The sequence below is a fragment of the Chiloscyllium plagiosum genome, unplaced genomic scaffold (genome assembly GCF_037043375.1).
Source record: "Chiloscyllium plagiosum isolate Xiang-an unplaced genomic scaffold, Cpla_swu_hap1 HiC_scaffold_10, whole genome shotgun sequence".
Classification (NCBI taxonomy): domain Eukaryota; kingdom Metazoa; phylum Chordata; class Chondrichthyes; order Orectolobiformes; family Hemiscylliidae; genus Chiloscyllium; species Chiloscyllium plagiosum.
In genome coordinates, this window is record NW_028270148.1 from 6,190,911 (window position 1) to 6,209,440 (window position 18,530).

General features: G+C 43.9%; 1 protein-coding gene across 2 annotated transcripts in view; it reads right to left on the reverse strand.

Annotated features, from left to right (window-relative positions):
• Window positions 1-18,530, reverse strand: part of LOC122552550 (immunoglobulin superfamily member 2-like) — a 69,665-nt gene that overhangs the window by 33,319 nt on the left and 17,816 nt on the right. For both annotated transcript variants that reach the window (XM_043695246.2, XM_043695244.2), the window contains exon 2: window positions 8,928-9,281. In XM_043695246.2, the coding sequence (XP_043551181.2) occupies window positions 8,928-9,281 (354 nt within the window). The remainder of the gene's footprint in view (window positions 1-8,927; window positions 9,282-18,530) is intronic.

Below are 18,530 nucleotides of genomic sequence, written 5' to 3' on the forward strand. Positions count from 1 at the left end.
CTCACTCACAAGAAAAAGCTCACTCACATCCACTTTGTCAAGACCATAAAGGGTCTGATACACTTCGATTAAGTCAACCTGCACTTTTCTAAACTCCAGGGGAAACAAGCTCAGTCTGTCCATCCTTTCCTCATCAAAGAACCCACTCACTCCAGATGTTATTCCAATAAACCTCCTCTGAACCATCTCCAATACATTTCCATCCTTACTTCAAAAACGAAATCAAAACTGTACAGTATCTGAGATGTGGTCTCACCAATGCCCTGAATAACTGCAGCACAATACCTTTACGTTTATATTCAATTCCTCTCAATAATAAAGGTTAGCACACCACTAGCATTCATGTATACATGCTACACCTGCATCCAACCATTTTGTGACTCACATTTGAAAATCTAGATCTCTCTGTACCTTGGAATTCTGCAGTTTTTTTTAAATTAATGTTCTGCCTCTTTATTCTTCCAGTAAAAAAGAGCAACTTCACATTTGTCTGCAGTATACCCCATCTAGCAGCTTGAAAGAATGGACAAGACTCCATCCCTATACATTTTCAACTTCCTTATGATATCTTTGCAACATACTTGCCAATCTAACTTGAATTGGCTGCGAATTTAGCTGACATGCCCTCGGTCCTCATACCAAGTCATTGATGTAAATTGTAAAACGTTAAGGTCCCAGCACAGACTGCTGTGAGATTCCCACTCATCACTTCCTGTAAATCAGAAAGAAACTCATTTCTGCATTCACTCTGTTTACTGTCAGCCAGCCAATCTTCGATCCAAGCTGATACGATACCCCTGACACAATGAGCTTTCATCTGCTGCAGTAACCTTTGATGCAATACTTAGTAAAATGCTTTCTGGAAATCCAAGTGCAGCATACCCGTTGGCTCCCCTTTATCCACAGTACAAGTTATTCCCTCAAAGAAGTCTAATAAATGAGTTTAACATGATTTCCCTATCCCAAAACCTTGTTAACTCTTCCCAATTATTCTGAATTTTCCCAGGTATGTAGCAAAAACATCTAATGATTGATTCCAGCTCTGTTTCCATGACAGACACCAAGCTAGCCAGCCATAGGTTCATCTTGTCTGCATCCCTTGACTCATAGTCATAGAGTCTTAGAGTCCAACAGCACAGAGACTTTTGGCCTAACCAAAATGTCAATCCACACTAAGCCCATTTCCCTGCACTTGGCCCACATCCTCCTAATCCTTTCCTATCCGTGTATTTGTAAAAATGCCTTTTAAATATTGTTCATATACCTGCCTCAACCACTTCCACTGGTAATTCAATCCACATGCATAAGACTCTCTGGGTAAAAAGGTTGCCCTTCAGCTTCCCTTTTACTCCTTCCCCTATAATCTTAAACTGATGCCCTCTAGTCCTCTACTCCCCAACTATGGAAAACAGACTGAGTGCATTTACCCTCTCCATGCCTCTCATGATCTTGTATACATCTATAAGATTTCCCCCTCAGACTCATTTGCTCTAAAGAGAAATGTCCTAGCTTGTCCAACTTCTCCCCATAACTGAGACCACTAAGCCCTGGCATCATCTTTGTAAATTTCTTCTGCACTCTTTCCAGTTAAATAACATCCATCCTCTCGCAAGGTGACCAAAATTGAGCACAATGTTCCAATGTGGCCTCACCAACGTCCTGCATAACTGCAACAGAACTTCCCAACTTCTATACTCAATGCCCTGACTGATGAAGGTCAGTGTGCTAAAAGCCTTCTTCATTACCCTGTCTATCTATGACTCCAATTTCAGAGAACCATGCACCTGTACGCCAAGGTTCCTCTGTTCCATTACACTCCTTAAGGCGCGACCATTCACCATGAAACTCCTATCTTGATTTGACTTTCCAAAGTGCAAGACCTTACACTTATTTATATTAAACTCCATTTGCCATTTCTCAGCCCACTTCCTCAGCTGATCAAGGTCTTGCTATAATTTCTGATAACCTTCCTCACTGTCCATGATACGGCCTATTTTTGCATCATCAGCAAACTTACTAATCATGCCTTGTACATTCTCATCCAAATCATTGACATAGATAGTGATCAGCAAAGGGACCAGCACTGATGCCTGAGGCACTAGTCACAGGCCTCCAGTCCAACAAGCACTCTTCCACTAATCCCCTCTGCTTCCTACCATCAAGCCAATTTTGTATCCAGTTTGCCAGTTCACCCTGGATTCCATGTGATCTAACCTGCCAGAGCAGCCTACCATTGAAACCTTATTAAAGGCCTTACTGAAATCCATACAGACCACATCTACCATCCTGCCCTCATCAATCTTCCTGGTCACTTCATCAAAGAATTCTAACAAATTTGTGAGGCTTGATCTCCCATTCACAAAGCCATGCCAACTCCTTCAAATCAAACCCTGTCTTTCTAGACGCATGTATATCTTATCCCTCAGAATCTTCTCAAGTAACTTACCTATGGCAGATGATAGGCTGACTGGTCTATATTTGCCAGGTTTTTCTTGGCAGCCCTTCTTGAATACTTTCCAGTCTTCTGGGGTCTCACCCATGGCTAATGATGATGCAAAAATATCAGCCACGTCCCCGTAATTTCTTCTCTAGCCTCTTGAAGTGTTCTTGGATATATCTGGTCAGGACTAGGAGATGTACCCACCTTCATACATTCTAATACAGCCATCACCTCCTCTACTGTGATATGGACTGTCCCCAAGATATCACCACTAACTTCCCCAAGTTCCCAAGTCTTCAGGTCTTTCTCCACAGTAAACACAGAGGAGAAATATTCATTTAGGATCTTGTCCATCTCCTGCAGTTCTACATATACATGTCCACATTGGTCCTTGAGGGGTCCTCTTCTCTCTCTAGTAATTTTTTTTCCTTTAATATACTGAAAGAACCTATTTGAATTCACCCTAATCTTCTCTGCCAAGGGTATCTCATGCCACCTCCTGATTTTCTTCTTCAGTAAACTCCTGTCTTCCTGATATACCTCCATGGATTCCATTGATCCCAGCAGCCTGCTCCTGAGCCATGCCTCCTCCTTTTTTTCTGGTCATAACCTCTTGACATCCAGAGTTCCCTATTCCTGCCAATCTTGCCTTTCACCTTCACAGGAACATATAGACCGTGAACTCTAGCTATCTCACTTTTAAAGGCCTCCCATTTGCTGGAGGTCCCTTTACCTGCAAAGAAACAACTCAAATCAACCCCTGCAAGTTCCTGTCTAATTCCATCAAAATTTGCCTTGCCCCAATTTAGAATGTGAACCTGTGCACCAGTTTTGTCCCTCTCCATAACTATTTTAAAATTAATAGAACTTGGTCACTGGTCCCAAAGTGCTCCTCAGTGTCACCTCGATCACCTGTCCTGCCCTATTTCCCAAGAGTAGATTGAGTTTTGCCCCTTCCTGAGTAGGGCCCTCTATATACTGCTTGAGGAAACTTTCCTGAGTGCACTTAACAAATTCCATCCTACCTTACCCCTTAACGCTATGGTAGCATTATGGAAGCAATGTATTTACTAAAGTCTAGTTTTACTTTTCCTGAATCTAGGGAACTTTAGAAAATTAACAGCAAACCGATCCATGATTACCAGAGCCACCTATTTTAATACCCAAGGCTGAAGTATATCTGGAGCTGGAAATTTCTCAACCCACAGTTCCACCAGTTTATTCAGTACTGTGATTGTAATTTAACAATGTTTCTCTCTTCCATCCACCTCTTTGTTTGCAGCTGTTGTTGAAATGGTTTTTGTATCCTCTGTAGTGAAGGAATTTCCTTATTATCTAACAACTGTCCATTCTCTTTCCAGAGGGCCACTTTACATGCTACAAGATTTTACATTACCAGCTATCTTTCTGTTGTACTCTAATTTCTTCCTCCTAATTAAATTTTAACCTTTCTCTGTCATTTTTTTTATACTCTGACAAATCTTCTGACCTGCTGCTCATCTTTATGTGCTTTTTTCTCAAGTTTGACACTTGCTCCGAACTTCTTTCATGAACCAAGGATGGTGGGTCATCCTTTCAGAGATTTTCCTCCTCGTAGCAATATACCAAATCTGAGCATTCTGAAATCCCCCTTAAATATCTGTCATTGTGTTTCTATTGAGCTTCCCCCTCACTTTGCCTGCCTGTTCAGTCCAGCTATTTGTTCCTGCATAATCGCATCTAAGTTTAAAATAATTGTCTTAGACCCAGTCTTCTCTCTTTCAAACTGAATGTAAAAGTCAATCATATGGTGGTCATTACTCCCCTTGGAGGAAGTCATTAATCTTGTCATATTCCACAATGCCAAGTCTAAATGACTATCTGATACTTTCTGACAGCAGCATGTTGTGGAATCACTCTCCAAAGTATTCTCTGAATTCTTCATCCAGGTGACCAATTGTCAATCTGATTTCTCCAGTTTGTATGTAGATTTAAATTACTCATAATTATTCCTGTTATCACATGTACACAATGTTTCTTCTTCTCTACTGTCTTCCGCACTGTAGTTCCTGCTGTGACCTCCCATGAGTGAATTCATTCCCTTACTTTTTTCTCATCGCCACCCAAACCAATTCTACATCATGATCTCCTGGACCAAGGGCATCTCCAGCTGTTGTACCATTGTTCATAGAGACACAGAAACTAGCAGCAGGGATAGGCCATTTGAGCTTATCCCAACATTCATGGCTCAGTCCCCTGTTCCTGTTTTTTTCTCCATATCCTTTGATGCCTTTAGCCTGAAGAACTTTATCTATCGCCTTCTTGAAAACATTCAATGTTTTGGTGTTACCCTTGTTTAACATTGCTACCCCTTCAGCTTTTACCTAGATTCGACTTGAATCTATGTGGTCCCTGAGCATGTAGGGTGGGACTTGTAGTGAGTGAGGGGTGTGCAACAATTATGGGAAATACAAAGAAACTCCAAGTGGTTTCACTGGGGTTAGTTTCTGGTCAATTTGGAGGGATAAGTATGTGAAATGATGGGATCTGAGGCATGGACTGCTCCTGAAAGGATGCTGGGAGGGAGGGTAAGATGATATTTCCTCAATCCCAGTGTGGGAATGTCAGTGTGGATGATGATGAGGGACACATTGGGCACTAGAAAGGTGGGCAACTTCAGGTGCAGGTGGCAGAATGGCTAACTCCCAGTCTCACGTGCCTGAGCTAGGGCTGATGGTCTTGGGGGGCTGGGGCTGTGGAAGAGGGTTATGAAAAGGTGGAGTTCTCTTTGAGACCCAGGGGTATGTTCAGGGGGTTCCCTCTCATGAGGCAGCCATACCATTTCTGAGAGGGAGAAGTAAAGATCCTGTCGTTATAGATCGGCTGAGCCGCAGTCTGGCTGCCAGTTTTCCTGAGGCTGGGGAAAGCTGCTGACCAGAGTTAAAGGTGTAGATCTCAACTACACTGAGGATCCCAACCTCACTGTAACATTTAAAGGAACAGCCTGCCTTCTGGGACTGCATTGGTCATCCACTCACCTTCTGACCCCAGACCAAGCTGCAAAGGGGTTGGTATGAAGATTATTTAGGAGGGAATCGGATTTTTAAGACTTTAACCCCTCCCACCCCACACCGCACCATGAATTCTCAAAAACAATTTTTTTTTATTTCTCTGGGATTTAGCTGCTCTCTTTGTTTGGAGTTAATGTTACAAAAACTAATTTCTACAGGGAATCTCAACTGGAAAATCACATATAACAACTGGAATGTTCAGTAAACTCTCCCAATGGGTGAAACTTTAAGCTTACAGCCCACAGAGCCAATTTGATACTGTATTTTGGTGTTTAAATTGTTCATTTTCATTTCCCATACTCCAGGCTCCTTGCGGTTCAGCCTTGTTGCCCTTCTGGGTCTCACCCTCGCTGGGAGGGCTATGTCCTGTGAACACTCCATTCAAATGCCCCAACCACAGAGAGACATCCCATTAGCAAGGAGTTTCCTGGAAGTCCTGTCTTCCACCAGTGCAATGACTGTGAAATATGATTCCACATTCCCAAATTACAGATGACAAGATCACCCATTGTAAGTTAATGTCACAAGAGGCATTTAGTCTCATCAAGGGGAGCAGCTTTGGGAATAAGTATTTTTTTTCATATATACATCCCAGTCAAAGTCCCCACGTAATCAGGCTTATTCTGAGGATTATGATTCCTTTTCTTCAACACAACTTGGTGACAGTGACCACAACTGCCTCACCTTTACCATAGCCGTGGAAAGGGATAGGAACCCACAGTCCAGGAACACATTTAATTGGGGAAGGGGAAATTATTCTGCTATCAAACAGGAGCTGAGGAGTATAAATTGGGAACAATTGTTCTACAGGAAATGCACAACATAAATGTGAAGGCTGATTAAGGAGCACTTGTTGCGAGTGTTGGATAACTTTGTCCCACTGAGACAGGCAAGGAATGGTAAGGTGAAGGAACCTTGGATGACAAGAGGAGAGGAGTTTCTCGTCAAGAGGAAGAAGGAAGCTTATTTAAGCTTTGGGAATCAAGGATATAGTACAGCTTTAGAGGATTACAGGGTAGCTAGGAAAGAACTCAAAAACGGACAAAGGAGAGCCGGGAGGGGCACGAGAAAACATTGGTGGGAAGGATTAGGGAAAACCCAAAGGCATTCTACACTTACATGAGGAATATGAGAATGGTCAGAGAGAGGCTAGGGCCCATCAGGGATAGTGGAGGGAACTTGTGCCTGGAGTCTGAAGAGGTAGGGGATGCCCTAAGAGACTTTTTTGTTTCAATATTCACTATAGCGTGGGACCTTGTTGATAGTGAGAACACCATGGACCAGGTTCATAGGCTTGAACAGATTGATATTAAGGAAGTGGATGTGCTGGACATTTTGGGAAGCATCAAGATACATTCATCCCCAGGGCCAGACCAGATACACCCAAGGTTACTATGGGAAGTGAGGAATGAGTTTGCTGCGCCTCTCGCAATGATCTTTGCATCCTCACCCTCCACGGGAGTAGTACCAGATACTTGGAGGGAGGTGAATGTTGTTCCTCTGTTCAAGAAAGGGAATAGGGAAATCCCTGGGAATTACAGGCCAGTCAGTCTTACATCTGTGGTAAGCAAGGTCCTAGAAAAGATTCTGAGAGTTAGGATTTATGACTATTTGAAAAAACATAGTTTGATTAAAGATAGTCAGCATGACTTTGTGCAGGGCAGGTCATGCCTCACAAGCCGTATTGAGTTATTTGAGGATGTGACAAGACAAGTTGATGAGGGTCGAGTAGTGGATGTGGTACATATGGATTTCAGTTAGGAATTTGATCAGGTTTCCCCATGGTAGGCTCATTCAGAAAGTTAGAAGGTATGACATACAGGGAAATTTGATTGTCTGGATACAGAATTGACTGGCCAAAAGAATACAGTGAGTGATAGTGGATGGAAAGTATTCCGCCTGGAGATTGGTGACCACTGGTGTCCCACAGCGATCTGTTCTTGGGCCTCTGCTCTTTGTAGTTTTTTATAAACAACTTGGATGAAGAAGTGGAAAAATGAGTTAGTAAGTTTGCTGATGACACAAAGGTCGGTGGTGTTGTAAGTAGCGTTAAGGGCTGTTGCAGACTACAACAAGGCATTGACAGGATGCCGAGCTGGGCTGAAAGGTGGCAGATGGAGTTCAACCTGGATAAATTCAAAGTGATTCATTTTGGAAGGTTGAATTTGAATGCTGAATACAGGGTTAAAGATAGGATTCTTGGCTGCATGGACGAACAATGGGATGTTGGGGTCTATGTCCATAGATCCCTCAAAGTTGCCACTCAGGTTTATAGGGTTGTTAAGAAGGCACATGACGTTTTGGCTTTCATTAACGGGGAATTGAGTTTAAGAGCTGCAAGGCTTTGCTGTAGCTTTATAGAGCCCTGGTTAGACAACATTTGGAATATTGTGTCCATTCTGGTCACCTCATTGTAGGAAGGATGTAGATACTTTAGAGAGGGTGCAGAGGAGATCTACCAGGATGCTGCCTGGGTTGGAGGGCTTGTCTTATGAAGAGAGATTGAGTTAGCTAGGGCTTTTTACACTGGACAGGTGACTTGATAGAAGTGTACAAGTCACCGTAGGCGGCATGGTGGCACAGTGGTTAGCACTGCTGCCTCGCAGCGCCAGAGACCCGGGTTCAATTCCCGCCTCAGGCGACTGACTGTGTGGAGTTTGCACATTCTCCCCGTGTCTGCGTGGGTTTCCTCCGGGTGCTCCGGTTTCCTCCCACAGTCCAAAGATGTGCAGGCCAGGTGAATTGGCCATGCTAAATTGCCCGTAGTGTTAGGTAAGGGGTAAACGTAAGAGTATGGGTGGGTTGCGCTTCGGCGGGGCGGTGTGGACTTGTTGGGCTGAAGGGCCTGTTTCCACACTGTAAGTAATCTAATCTAATCTAAAGGTAGAGGTGTACAAGGTAGAGATGTACAAGAAGCATGGATAGAGGAGATAGCCAGAGACTTTTCCCAAGGGCAGAAATGGCTGTCACGAGGGGTCATAATTTTAAGGTGGTTGAAGGAAGGTATAGGGAAGATGTCAGAGGTAGGTTCTTTATGCAGAGAATGGTGGGTGTGCGGAATGTGCTGCCAGCAATGGTAGTAGAGTTAGCGACATTAGGGACATTTAAGCGACTGCTGGACAAGCACATGGATGGCAGTAAATCGAGGGGTGTGTAGGTTAGGTTGAGCTGAGATTGAGAGAAATGCTCAGCACAACACTGTGGGCCAAAGGGCCTGTTCTGTTCTGTACTGTACTATGTTCTATATTGGATCATGTTCACACACTCGTTTGTTCAGTTCAATATGTATGACCAGATTTTACTCCGTTTCAAGGCGATAATTTCCACTCTGCTATTACTGCATAAGTGACGACGTCGCCACATTTATTTCAACGTGAGATGGTAATTTGATGATAATATCTGAAACAATAAAAAATATAATATCAGAAAATACTTACTGGTCACATTCAGCCGGGTCCCGTTCCCAAAGACTTTCCCCCAAATCTGACAGATGTAGGTATTGGTGTCACTGAGCTGCAGCTCTCTGATGGTCAGAATGAAGCTGTTACTGGTCACATTTCTGGAAAGCTGAAACCGCTCAGAGTACCGCTGCTTCGATCGGTAAACACCGCCGTTTTGATAATGACTCAGTATGACCGGCCCGCCTCGGGAATGGTGCCAGTGTACGGTGTATCTGTCCACGGTGTAATCGACATTACTGCTCCGCAAATCACAGCGAAATGTCACTGTCCCACCCTCAGTCACCGTCACTACTTCACGGGATTGGATAAGAACTGTCCATTTATCCTGACCTGTGAATAAACATTGATCGAGATCAGAACATAAAAGTAAAACGTCAAATCAAAGCGGTTATCGAAGCATCTGCACGTTTACAGATACCGATTCTGCGTTGTTATCACGAGTCTTGTCGGCGACCTATTTTAACATAAAATTAAAACAAAGTATTGCAGCTGCTGGAGACCCAAAGCAAACAGGTCTGGAAGAATGTGGAGAGAGAAGAGTGAATGTTTCTAGTTAAGTGATCCTTCTTCAGAACTACCCTGAGCAAAATACTGAGGATTCTAGAAATGTGAAATATGTAAAAAAAACAGAAAATGCTGGAGATACTCGGCAGGTCTGTTAGGATACGTAGAGAAAAAAGCAAAGGGAATATTGCAAGTCAGTGACCTCTTACCACACCATGCCAGGTTTTTCACATTACCCTGCACTGACCAGTAATTCCACTGGTTAAGGTCAAAAGCAGAGAAACTGTGGCTGAAGCTCATTCCTGCTCCAAATATATACTTCAGTGCTGTTAGTTACAGCAAATACCATTACGATGAGCAGAAAAACAAGGGAATTTTTTGCCAGTTTTGATGACATTTCACAGCTTCCAGCTCAAATGACTGGTGCATGTTCTGAGACAGGAGGCTTCTTAATCTCATCTATTTAATCCCATCCTTGCAGAATGACAAGGTTACCAATCCCGAAATCCAGGGGTCCATTATTCATCTGGAAAGGAATGTGCTCTGGAGTTAGCTTTTACGATGCTGACCCTGCCTGTTGTTGGTTGTAGCTGCTTCAGGACTATGCAGAAATGACACTAGGTGCTTTAAAATATCTCCTTCATGTTTACAGCTCCATTCTCCAGCAACGTCTAAAACATGTAGTAATTTTCTCTAAATCTACACTCAGGCTTCAAGCACAGTAAACACCAGTAATAATCAGACTCAAAATCAATTACAGGACAGTTGAACAGATGAACACTATGCTCTTTAATCTCAGTTATGCCTGAAAAGTTGTTCTGGAATTTCTTTAATTTTCTCCAGAGCATATTCTGTCCTAACCAATGAAGTGGATTTGCTGTATTTTCACAACCAAACCTTTCAGCACTTTTCAGTCTACATGCTAAATTTAATGCCACGTTAATCTGACTGGATGCTGGTCTTGTTCAGCTCCACCAAATCTATAAACATTCACACACACTGTCTCTCTCACCTTCACTCACACACACACACACAAAGTCTCACACATGCACACACTGTCACACACAAACATGGACATACACACAAGACACACACATAAATGCAAAGAGACACAAACACACACACTCACTCAGGTTGAGGTTTAGGGGAGCTCATTATACCATCTATCAACCCCTCAGAAAACGAACAGGAAATGACATCACCACAACACCAGGAACCCCATCCAGGACAAACATATAAATAGAAAGCAGGAGACAACAGCTTCGCTTCACTTGGAGGTCGCTACTGATGACATTACCTAGCCAGGTAATGAAATGTCTGGATATCAAACCTACAGCTCAGCGAGCCAATCTACACCACACACACACACATTCTCCCTCAAACATTCTCTATCTTTCTTTGATGCACCCAGACACATACATAGACGCACACATTCACACTCTCTCTCTCTCTCACACATTGATACACTCACAAATTCAAACCACATTGCCCAGACCTGAACGTGATGTGGAGGTGCCAATGTTAAACTGGATGCACAAAGTTAAAAATCGGACAACACCAGGTTGTAGTACAACAGGTTTATTAGGAAGTACTAGCTTTTGAAGCACTGCTCTATCATCAGGTAGCTAGTGGAACAGGATCATAAGGAGCTAAGGTTTGATGCATTGTCTGAGCTGAAATGTAACTTTTATTTATATACCTTAAGTTATCTTGAGAATGTGACTTCAAAAAAGTTCTGGGATTTACATACTAATGAACCAAAACCTGCAACCCATTCTAAAAGATGAAAGACTTAACAGCAATCTAGGTTTGTTCAATATATTATTTCAATTGCATGACACTGTAATCTTTTGCTATAAATTCAGTGTCCTATGATCCTGTTCCACAGCTACCTGATGAAGGAGCAGTGCTCCAAAAGCTAGCGCTTCCAAATAAACCTGTCAGTACTGAGCAATCAGTCCTTTCATTTCATGGCTGTTATTAAACTGCAGTTGTTTGTAGATGGTGAGATCTGAGACACTTTAATCACAGTTTAAAACTGAAATCTGGTGAAACGACACATAAGTTTACAAATAATCTCATTAGGAGCAGGAATAGGCCACTCAGCTCCTCAAGCCTGCTCACCATGCTGTAATGCTGTGGCTAAACCTACCTCACTCTTGTTTTAAATCAGCAAACCCTGATGTTTAAACATTGACCTCTCATTCATGAATCTTTTATAAGAGGAACCATCCTCTCTATGTCTCCCGGTCAAGTCTCCTCAGGAGACTTTCACGATCAATATTCCCGCCCACCTTGCGAGGACCCCTTTGTCCACCTCCATCACACTGCCTCCACCTGGACACCCTGCACTGGCCTATTACCTGCCCTCTTCATTTCCAACTGCTGCTGAGACATTAACCGCCTCAACCTGTCTACCCCCCTCCCCCACTCCAACCTCTCACCCTCACAACGCGCAGTCCTCCAATCCCTCTGCTCCAATCCCAACCTCACCATCAAGCCAGCGGATAAAGGGGGCGCAGTGGTAGTCTGGTGCACTGGCCTCTACACTGCTGAAGCCAAACGCCAACTTGAGGACACCTCTTCCTACTGCCCCCTCGACCATGACCCCACCCCCATCACCAAACCATCATCTCCCAGACCATACAGAACCTCATCACCTCAGGAGATCTCCCACCCACAGCTTCCAACCTCATAGTCTGGGAACCCCGCACTGCCCGCTTCTACCTCCTTCCCAAGATCCACAAGCCTGACCACCCTGGCCAATCCATTGTCTCAGCATGCTCCTGCCCACTAAACTCATCTCTACCTACCTCGACACTGTCCTATCCCCCCTTGTCCAGGAATTCCCCACATACGTTCGAGACACCACCCACGCCCTCCACCTCCTCCAAGACTTCCGTTTCCCCGGCCCCCAATGCTTCATCTTCACCATGGATATCCAATCTCTCTACACCTCCATCCGCCATGACCAGGGCCTCCAAGCCCTCCGTTTTTTCCTCTCCAGACGTCCCCAACAGTACCCGTCCACCGACACCCTCATTCGTTTGGCCGAACTGGTCCTCACCCTTAACGATTTCTCCTTCGAATCCTCCCACTTCCTCCAGACCAAAGGGGTAGCCATGGGCACACGTATGGGCCCCAGCTATGCCTGTCTCTTTGTTGGCTAAGTAGAGCAGTTGATCTTCCGTAATTACACCGGCACCACTCCCCACCTCTTCCTCCGCTACATTGATGACTGCATTGGCGCCACCTCGTGCTCCTGCGAGGCGGTTGAGCAATTCATCAACTTCACCAACACATTCCATCCTGACCTTAAATTTACCTGGACCATCTCTGACACCTCCCTCCCCTTCCTGGACCTCTCAATCTCCAATAATGACGACCGACTTGACACTGACATTTTTTACAAACCCACCGACTCCCATAGCTACCTGGATTACACCTCTTCCCACCCTACCTCTTGCAAAAATGCCATCCCGTATTCCCAATTCCTCCACCTTAGCCGTATCTGCTCCCAGGAGGACCAGTTCCACCACAGAACACACCAGGTGGCTTCCTTCTTTAGAGACCGCAATTTCCCTTCCCACGTGGTTAAAGATGCCCTCCAACACATCTCGTCCACATCCCACACCTCCGCCCTCAGACCCCACCCCTCCAACCGTAACAAGGACAGAACGCCCCTGGTGCTCACCTTCCACCTACCAACCTTTACATTAACCAAATCATCCGCCGACATTTCTGCCACCTCCAAAAAGACCCCACCACCAGGGATATATTTCCCTCCCCACCCCTTTCCACCTTCCGCAAAGACCGTTCACTCCGTGACTACCTGGTCAGGTCCACGCCTCCCTACAACCCACTCTCCCATCCTGGCACCTTCCCCTGCCACCACAGGAACTGTAAAACTTGTGCCCATACCACCTCCCTCACCTCTATCCAAGGCCCTAAAGGAGCCTTCCACATCCATCAAAGCTTTACCTGCACATCCACTAATATCATTTATTGTATCCGTTGCTCCCGATGTGGTCTCCTCTACATTGGGGAGACTGGGCGCCTCCTAGCAGAGCGCTTTAGGGAACATCTCCGGGACACCCGCACCAATCAACCACACCGCCCATGGCCCAACATTTCAACTTCCCCTCCCACTCTGCCGAGGACATGGAGGTCCTGGGCCTCCTTCACCACCAAACCCTCACCACCAGACGCCTGGAGGAAGAACGTCTCATCTTCCGCCTTGGAACACTTCAACCCCAGAGCATCAATGTGGACTTCAACAGTTTCCTCATTTCCCCTTACTCCACCTCACCCTAGTTCCAAACTTCCAGCTCAGCACTGTCCCCATGACTTGTCCGGACTTGTCCTACCTGCCTATCTCCTTTTCCACCTATCCACTCCACCCTCTCCTCCCTGACCTATCACCTTCATCCCCTCCCCCACTCACCTATTGTACTCTATGCTACTTTCTCCCCACCCCCACCCTCCTCTAGCTTATCTCTTCACACTTCAGGCTCTCTGCCTTCATTCCTGATGAAGGGCTTTTTGCCCAAAACGTCGATTTCGCTGCACATTGGATGCTGCCTGAACTGCTGTACTCTTTCAGCACCACTAATCCAGAATCTGGTTTCCAGCATCTGCAGGCATTGTTTTTACCTTTTTTCTCCTCAGGATCTTACATTTCAATTAAGTCACTTCTTACTCTTTCAAAGTCCAGTTTCCTGAAGTCTAACCATTCTTCATAAGTCAATCTGTCTTTTCCAGGTGTTTTAGTCTAGTAAAAGTCTTTGAATTACTTCCAACACATTTCTTTAAATAAGGAAATACCACAGTACTCTAGATGTTACTGCATCAGTTCCCTATATAACTGAAGCATCACCTTCCCAAATTAGTATTCAACTCCTCTCAGGATAAATGATAACATTCTATTAGCCTTCCTAATTGCTTGCTATATCTGAAAACTAAACTTGTGCAATTCTGTATGAAGGCATCCAACAGCTCACCTTTTGATAACATACTTTTGTTATTCTTCCTGCCAAAAAGGACATTTTCAAATTTTACACACCATTTGACAGATCTTTGTCAACTCATTTAACCAATTTAACCTCCTTTGGTCCTTTTCCCAACTTACTTGTCTACTCTTCACCAGTAATTACATCTACAGTAACTTCTGTCCCTTAATTTATATGCATTTTAAAAAGTTCAGGCCCCAGTGCTGATTCCTGAGACTCCCCATGCATTACTCCTTGCCAAACCAAAACCAATTCTCCATGTACACCTGTTTTCTGTTCCCTGTTAGCTAGCCAAGCTTCTATTCAACTAATCACGTCACCTCCTTTCTCAGGAGCTTTCTATTTTCCACAATAACCTCAAGTTGCACCTGACCAAGTGCTTACTGGAAATCTGAGTACAGTACCTCCACTGGTTCCCTTTATCCATAGCATGTCTTATATCTTCACAGCTCTTCAGTAGCTTGAGAATTGCTGATATAAGATGCATTCTGGTGAAACTTTTTGTGTTGAGCTCACCAGGACAATTCACAAGAATTACCAAAAAAAAGGGGAAATCTTTTTTCATTCCGTGTGAAAGGAGAATACTGATTGGTTGATAATTTGACTCTGATTTACATGTTGCCATCAATAATGTACCAGTTAGATGATGATTGACAATTAATCACCAAACTTTGTTTCAATTTAAATCAGGCAAGGCGATTCTGTTTGGTAACTGCAACAGCCTGAGCAATTAACCAGAAAATGAATGTCAATTTTTTTTCAAGTTGCAAAGGGCATAATGTATGTTCCTATTCTTTCTGCATGTGAAGTAAAGGGCACGGCATACTGATGTATGTAGTTTTCATAACAAGGCCGACTGACAATCCTAGATTGATTGGCAGAGTAAGCCTTGGTACACTCATGTTTATTTAACAAATGCTGTTCAATGGTCAATTACATCAAATGTTTGATATGTGTTTTTCAAGCAGAGGCTGGTTGGGAAAGGACAGGCTCTTTACTTTGTTGCAAACAGCTGAAGTGACAGGTGAAGCTAGCTGTTTCTCACTGCTGCTGTACAGGAGCAACACGAGTGGTGTTCACAAATAACAGGACATTGACATTGAGGCAGAAAGGCACTCTGTCTACCACACAAATTAACAATGTGGTATATGAGTTTCAGTGCCAGTGTTCTGACACACATGGAGGCCAAATATCCAAAAGACTGGCCAATCAAATCTATCCATCCACTGTCTACTTACCAAGCTATCAACACTGTCTTGGCATACAATATATGTAATTCTTCCCTACGTGTTTCTCCACTGTCTGTGTGGAGTTTGCACGTTCTCCCCGTGTCTGCGTGGGTTTCCTCCGGGTGCTCCGGTTTCCTCCCACAGCCCAAAGATGTGCAGGTCAGGTGAATTGGCCATGCTAAATTGCCCGTAGTGTTAGGTTAGGGGTATGGGTGGGTTGCGCTTCGGCGGGTCGGTGTGGACTTGTTGGGCCGAAGGGCCTGTTTCCACACTGTAAAGTAATCTAATCTAATGTATCCTGATCTGTGAATAGAAAATAACTGAGATCAGAACAGATGAGAAACCTCAAAAATAATCTTCTGGAAACAATGCCATGATAACAATCATCATTTCTTAACTCGACACAAACCTATGTGAGATGTAGAACTTTGTTCAGGGTTCTGCATTCTAATAATACCAGCACTGGCTAACAGAGCGACCACATCATTGCTTACCAGCTTCCGGTCTTTCTTTTTTACTTTGAATGCAAAGTGTATTGAGGTAAGATTGTATTGTAATTTTGCAGCTTATCGACTTATTTGCCCATATACATTTAGATTTGCTTCGTCCATCCCTTCCTGCTATGGTCTGTTTTTCACTTCCTCTATAAACATCTTTCTCTCTTACCTTGTTTCAACTTTGGTCAATTATCACCTCTTACTAAATTTTAATTCAGTAAAAATATCTATAATTAAGAGTCTAATGTTGGTCATGGACATAAGAACAGAAGAACAAGGAGCAGGAGTAGGCCATCTGGCCCCTTGAGCCTGCTTCACCATTCAATACAATCATGGCTGACCTTTTCATGGCCTCAGATCCACTTACCCGTCCTCTCACCGTAATCCTTAATTCCTTTATTTTTCAAAAAAAATCTACTTTAGCTTTAAAAATATTTACTAAAGTCGTGTCAACTACTTCACTGGGCAAGGAATTTCATAGATTAACAACCCTCTGGGTGAAGAAGTTCCTTTTCAATTCAGTCCTAAATCTGCTCCCCCTAATTTTAAGGCTATGCCCTCTTGTCCTAGTTTCACCCGCCAGTGGAAACATCCTCTCTACTTCTATTTTATCAATTCCCTTCATAATGTTATATGTTTCTATAAGACTCCCCCCCTAACTCTTCTAACTTCCAATGAATATAATCCCAGCCTTCTCAGTCTCTCCCCAAAAGCCAACCCCCTCAACTTCAGAATCAGCCCAGTGAACCTCCTCTGCACCCCCTCCAGTGCCAGTACATCCTTTCTCAAGTAAGGAGACCAAATCTGCACACAGTACTCCAGGCATGGTCTCACCAGTACCTTGTACAGCAACAACACTACTTCTCTGCTTTGAAACCCTGCTTTTTAAGGCTGTTGATGTGGTGTATATGGACTTCAGTAAGGTTTTTGATAAGTTTCCACATGGTATGTTATTGCACAAATTACAGAATTTCAGGATTGAAGGTGACTAAGTGGTTTGGATCAGACATTGGCTAGCTGAAAGAAGATAGAGGGTGCTTGTTGATGGGAAATATTCATCCTGGAGCTCAGTTACCAGTGGTGTGCCATAAGGATTTGTCTTGGGGCCATTGCTGTTTGTCATTTTTATAAATGATCTAGAGGATGGCGTAGAAGGATGGGTTAGTAAATTTGCAGATGACACTAAAGTAGGCAGAGTTATGGATAGTGCCGAAGGATGTTGTGGGTTATATAGAGAGACATAGATAAAATGCAGAGCTGGTCTAAGAAGTGGCAAGAAGTTTAATGCAGAAAAATGTGAGGTAGTTCACTTTGGGATAAGTAACAGGAATGCAAAGTACTGGGCTAATGGTAAAATTCTTGGCAGTGCAGATGAACAGAGAGATCTCGGTGTCCAGGTGCATAAATCCCTGAAAGTTGCCACCCAAGTTGATAGGGTTGTTAAGAAGGCATATGGTGTGTTGCCGTTTATTGGTAGGGAGATTGAATTTCTGAGCCACAAGGTCATGCTTCAGCTGTCCGAGACATTGGTAAGGCTGCAACTGGACTATTGTTTGCAGTTCTGATCATGGCACTATAGGAAGGATGTGGAAGCTTTGGAAAGGGTTCAGAGGAGATTTACGAGGATGTTGCCTGATATGGAAGGAAGGTCTTACAAGGAAAAGCTGAGGGAACTGAGGCTGTTTCGTTGAATAGAAGAAAGTTGAGACGTTACTTAATCGAGACATATAAGATAATCAGAAGGTTAGATTGAGTGGACAGTGAGAGCCTTTTTCCTCAGATGGTGAAGGCTAACACAAGGGGATGTAGTTTTAAATTGAGCAGTGATAGATTTAGGACAGATATCAGGGATAGTTTCTTTATTCAGAGAGTAGTAGGGGCATGGAACAGTCTGCCTGCAACAGTAGTAGACTTGCCGATGTTAAGGTAATTTAAATGGGCATTAGTCATACATATTCTGGATTAGTGGTGCTGGAAGAGCACAGCAGTTCAGGCAGCATGACTGCTCCTCGGATGCTGCCTGAACTACTGTGCTCTTCCAGCACCACTAATCCAGAATCTGGTTTCCAGCATCTGCAGTCATTCTTTTTACCTAATTGGTCATACATATGGATAATAATGGAACGGTGTAGGTTAGAAGGGCATCAGATGACTTTCACAGGTCGGCGCAATATTGGGGGTCGAAGGGCCTGTACTGCACTGTAACGGTCTATGTTCTATGTTCTAAACTTTAACGATGAAGAACAAAATTCCATTTGCCTTCCGAATCACTTGTTGCACCTGCAGACCAACCTTCTGTGATTCATGCACAAGGACACCCAGGTCCCCCTGCACAGCAGT